At 46.2% G+C, this 5000-nt stretch overlaps 1 protein-coding gene across 1 annotated transcript in view; it reads right to left on the bottom strand.

Moving 5' to 3' along the window:
- The window catches only part of LOC132136698 (WW domain-binding protein 11-like), a 12982-nt gene extending 10562 nt beyond the window's left edge, over positions 1–2420 (bottom strand). Inside the window, exons 1-4 of the mRNA XM_059547279.1 lie at positions 2405–2420; positions 1963–2136; positions 324–434; positions 1–243 (exon numbers count right to left, since the gene is read on the bottom strand). The exon at positions 1–243 is cut by the window's left edge and continues 36 nt beyond it. Coding sequence (XP_059403262.1) covers positions 1–243; positions 324–434; positions 1963–2113 — 505 coding nt within the window. The 5' untranslated portion in view covers positions 2114–2136; positions 2405–2420. The remainder of the gene's footprint in view (positions 244–323; positions 435–1962; positions 2137–2404) is intronic.
- Positions 2421–5000: the final 2580 nt, after the last annotated feature.

Consider the following 5000-nt stretch of genomic DNA (forward strand, 5'->3'; position numbering starts at 1 on the left):
CTGGCGGCCTCATTGGAGGAGCAGGAGGCGGTCCTAAAGGAGGAGGCCCTGTGATTGGTGGAGCCTGCATGTGTGGAGGAGGCTGCTGCTGCGCTGCCATTGGTGCAGATGGAACAGGAAGTCTGGGATTGACCAATGACTGAGTGGCTTCAGTGGAGACCTGATCCTCAGCATCCGACTCCTCAGAGTCTGTGTACTCCTCTTCGTCCTCTTCCTCCTCCTCATCCTCTGGGATAGACTGACCTGCACGAACACACACATAAGCCAGCATCTAAAGCTCTATTGTTTAAAGTGTTAAGGGTGACGATGATGAGATCGCACACCTGCCATCCGGAGCATCATAGCCTGCAGTGGTGTGATGCTCTTCGTCGTCTTCACCCTCCTCTTCCTCTTCTCTTTGAGTGGCGGCATGTCAGCGAATCGCACGCTGCGACCTAAGTGAAGAAAACAAAACTTTATTCCTACAGCTGCGTCACCTGACCTCCAAACTGCTGAAGCATTTCCTTCAGAAGATGTGAAAAAACCTCTCCGCACATTTGCAAAAACCTCTTGGCTTCAAAGCCTCCTTAAGATAGAAACATGTGAATGTACAACAGCACAGATTTACAAGGCTAAACCTAGTACCACTGATGCACGGTAATGTTTTTCTTCTGACATTTTGCACTATATGAAGGAATGACCATTTCATTTTAAATTCCTTTTTTTTGTGTGTGAATTTCTGATAATGTGTCTGTTGCTCCCCCTTCCCTGTTTGTTTGAATGGATTTTGTTTTGATCTAAACAAAACGTGAAAAAAACAATTGTTTGCGAATGGAATCCTGCAATAACATTATGCAGCTCACATGGTGCACAAATGTAAGAGTGTGGAAAGTCACTGTAGTCTAAATACTAGCACTTCTGCTCAATGTTAATCTGACGACTAGACATGTTCCGGTATTCGGTAATATCACGGTAATTAATATGCACGATATTGTTATCGTGGGCACTTCTAAATAACGTGAATAATTATGTATTACAAATTATTCAGAATTTGGAATGCATTTGAAGAATTCTATTCCCATCAGCTGGTCAAAATGCATAACACTGCTGTATGCTGCTTGAGAGAGCATGTGTGCACTCTGACATAAACGAGCACGCATGAGAAGCACATGAGGAACACTTGAGAGACTCGCTGAATGAAAGCACATTCACTCTCTGACAGCAGATGGCGCTAAACTGCAGCCCTTACTCTGGAATCCCCACAAATAAAGCAGCTGCATTACTTTCTAAAACATATTTAAATAGCCATTCAGATTTGTGGATTTGCAATGGTGTTCATCACAACCGAATACTTAAATAGTTAGACTTAATAGGCTATTTATTTTCAAACTTTTATTTATCGATTTTAAACTGGACTGCTCTAGATTAGATTTTTTTATTGTTAATTAACACTTTCCATTAGGGCTTCATTAGTTAATTCATTAGTTAAACTGCTAACGACAAATTCTTCTGAACATTCATTAATCTTAGGTATTCCAATATTTAATAACGTGTTGTTAAAATCAAAAGTTGGAACTGTTACTTAATGAGCTACATGGGCTTATATGAGACTAGTAAAAGACTTATTAATCTTTGTTAAAACAAAATACAACTCCGTAACAAATGTAGCTATTGCTCATTGTGAATGTTAATGGTTAACTAATGAGGTCTTATTGTAAAGTGATGCCTATGGGTCTTTATAGTTCTTTTGCACTTAAATCTGTGTGAAACCGTTAACTTTATATATTTTTCTGTATTGCTTTATTGTATGTAAATGTTCAGTTATTTTTGTTATAAAAATGTTATTTAACCTGTTATACTGTATTATGACCCCTTTTTGAAACTAAATTTCAATCCCATGATAATACCAAATACTGTGATAAAAACATGACCAATTAATCGCAACAGGAAAATGATACCGGCTTATCCCTACTGACGACACACCTGTGTGTTTATCCTCGTCCCTGTCATCATGGCGATCTGATGTCATCCTGGAGTCAGCATCAGCATCATCTCTCTCTGCGTCGCTGTCATCCTGTGAGTCACTGTCATCATCTGCCTCGCTGTCGCTGTCTCTCCCTCCGGTGTCCATCATCTCAGAGTCTGAACCGCCGCCCTCTGACACGAAACAAACAGCAGGATGTTATTTTTGAAACAATGTAAAACATTTTCAAAAAACAAGATCGGTGTCAGCGGTAACGGCGCGCCGCGTGTCAGCCGTACCCGCGCACCGGGTGTCAGTGTACCTGTGCAGCGGGTGTTAGCGTAACCGTGCAGCGGGTGTCAGCCGTACCCTTGCACCGGGTGTAAGCGTAACCGTGCGGCGGGTGTCAGTGAACCTGTGCGCCGGGTGTTAGCGTAACCGTGCAGCGGGTGTCAGCCGTACCCGTGCACCGGATGTTAGCGTAACCGTGCGGCGGGTGTCAGTGTACCTGTGCGCCGGGTGTTAGCGTAACCGTGCGGCCGGGTGTTAGCGTAACCGTGCAGCGGGTGTCAGCCGTACCCGTGCACCGGATGTTAGCGTAACCGTGCGGCGGGTGTCAGTGTACCTGTGCGCCGGGTGTTAGCGTAACTGTGCGGCGGGTGTCAGTGAACCTGTGCGCCGGGTGTTAGCGTAACTGTGCGGCGGGTGTCAGTGTACCTGTGCGCCGGGTGTTAGCGTAACCGTGCAGCGGGTGTCAGTGAACCTGTGCGCCGGGTGTTAGCGTAACTGTGCGGCGGGTGTCAGTGTACCTGTGCGCCGGGTGTTAGCGTAACCGTGCGGCTGGTGTCAGTGTACCTGTGCGCCGGGTGTTAGCGTAACCGTGCGGCGGGTGTCAGTGAACCTGTGCGCCGGGTGTTAGCGTAACTGTGCGGCTGGTGTCAGTGTACCTGTGCGCCGGGTGTTAGCGTAACTGTGCGGCTGGTGTCAGTGAACCTGTGCGCCGGGTGTTAGCGTAACTGTGCGGCGGGTGTCAGTGTACCTGTGCGCCGGGTGTTAGCGTACAGCTGCAGGACCTGTGGTGGAGGTGGCCCCGGCGGGGGTCCCGGGGGTTTGCGTCCCGGCGGCAGGCGAGGAACTCCAGCTAGAGCGGCCGCTGACAGTGTTGAGCCCTTCCTGAAACACACGAGTTAACACATATTGACAGTCTCTCCTGGGCTAGGGTTATCTGAACAAACACAGCGACTGACACACTGAACACATGCTCAGGTTAATGAATATGTGAATCAGGTTAGGGTTCATATAAACTGAAGTAAGGATAAGAATCTGAGACCGGAATGCATTCATTGACAGCTGAGTAATGTTAAACAACAGTACAGTGCATTACACTCACATCCTCGTTTCATTCCGGTCAGAAAAAAAAGAAACTTTAAAGAGAAAGAGTTTGTGTGGTAACAAATTCCTGCTTCATACAGAACAGCAAACTCTCATTAATGATGTCCAGTAGAGCTTAGCCATGAGATGGACACTTTAATGATGGTTATTATTTATCTAAGATAACATTTAATCATTTAGCAGACACTTTTATCCAAAGCGACTTACAAATGAGAACAATAGAAGCAGTCAGGTCAACAAGAGAACAACAACAGTATACAAGTGCCATGACAAGTCTCAGTTAGTCTAGTACAGAACACATAGGCAGGTTTCTTTTTCTTTCTTTTTTTTAAATGAAAAGACAAGAAAAGTGCTAGTATTAGTTGGTTAAGTGCTGGCGAAAAAGATGAGTCTTTAGATGTTTCTTGAAAATGAGTAAAGACTCAGCTGTACGAATTGAGATTGGGAGGTCATTCCACCAGCTGGGCACAGTCCAGGAAAAGGTCCGTGAGAGTGATTTTGAACTTCTTTGGGATGGTACCACAAGGCGTCGTTCACTTGCAGAGCGCAAACTTCTGGAGGACACATAAGATTTAACCGGTGAGTTTAGGTAAGTTGGTGCCGTGCCAGTGGTCGTCTTGTAGGCTAGCATCAGTACCTTGAATTTGATGCGAGCGGCTACTGGTAGCCAGTGTAACCTGATGAGGAGAGGAGTAACGTGAGCTTTTTTTGGCTCATTGAAGACAACCCTCGCTGCTGCATTCTGGATCAATTGCAGAGGCTTGATAGTACATGCAGGAAGGCCCGCCAGGAGAGCATTACAATAGTCCAGTCTGGAGAGAACAAGAGCTTGGGTGGCTTGCTCTGACAGGAAGGGTCTAATCTTCCTAATGTTGTATAAGGCAAACCTGCAGGACCGGGTCGTTGTAGCAATGTGGTCTGTGAAGCTTAACTGATGATCCATCACAACTCCTAGGTTTCTGGCTGTCCTCGAAGGAGTAATGGTTGATGAGCCCAGCTGTATAGAGAAGTTGTGATGAAGCAATGGGTTAGCTGGAATCACCAGGAGTTCTGTCTTCGTAAGGTTAAGCTGAAGGTGATGGTCATTCATCCAGCTAGAGATGTCACTCAGACAGGCTGAAATGCGAGCAGCTACCGTCGGGTCGTCTGGCTGGAATGAGAGGTAGAGTTGGGTGTCATCAGCGTAGCAGTGATAAGAAAAGCCATGCTTCTGAATGACAGATCCTAATGACGTCATGTAGATGGAGAAGAGAAGTGATCCAAGTACTGAGCCTTGAGGAACCCCAGTAGCAAGGTGTTGTAACTTTGAAATATCACCCCTCCAAGACACACTGAAGGATCTGTCAGAGAGGCAGGACTTAACCCACAGGAGTGCTGTTCCAAAGATGCCCATCTTTCTGAGGGTGGACAGGAGAATCTGGTGATTAACAGTGTCAAAAGCAGCAGAAAGGTCCAGTAAGATGAGTACCGAGGATTTTGAAGCTGCTCTTGCTAGTCGCAGGGCTTCAGTAACCGAGAGCAGAGCAGTCTCAGTTGAGTGGCCACTTTTGAAGCCAGATTGGTTGCTGTCCAGGAGGTTGTTCTGTACAAGGAACATAGAAAGCTGGTTGAACACAGCTTGCTCAAGTGTCTTTGCAATGAATGGAAGAAGGGATACCGGTCTGTA

This window comes from Carassius carassius, unplaced genomic scaffold, assembly GCF_963082965.1.
Source record: "Carassius carassius unplaced genomic scaffold, fCarCar2.1 SCAFFOLD_118, whole genome shotgun sequence".
Taxonomy (NCBI): Eukaryota; Metazoa; Chordata; class Actinopteri; order Cypriniformes; family Cyprinidae; genus Carassius; species Carassius carassius.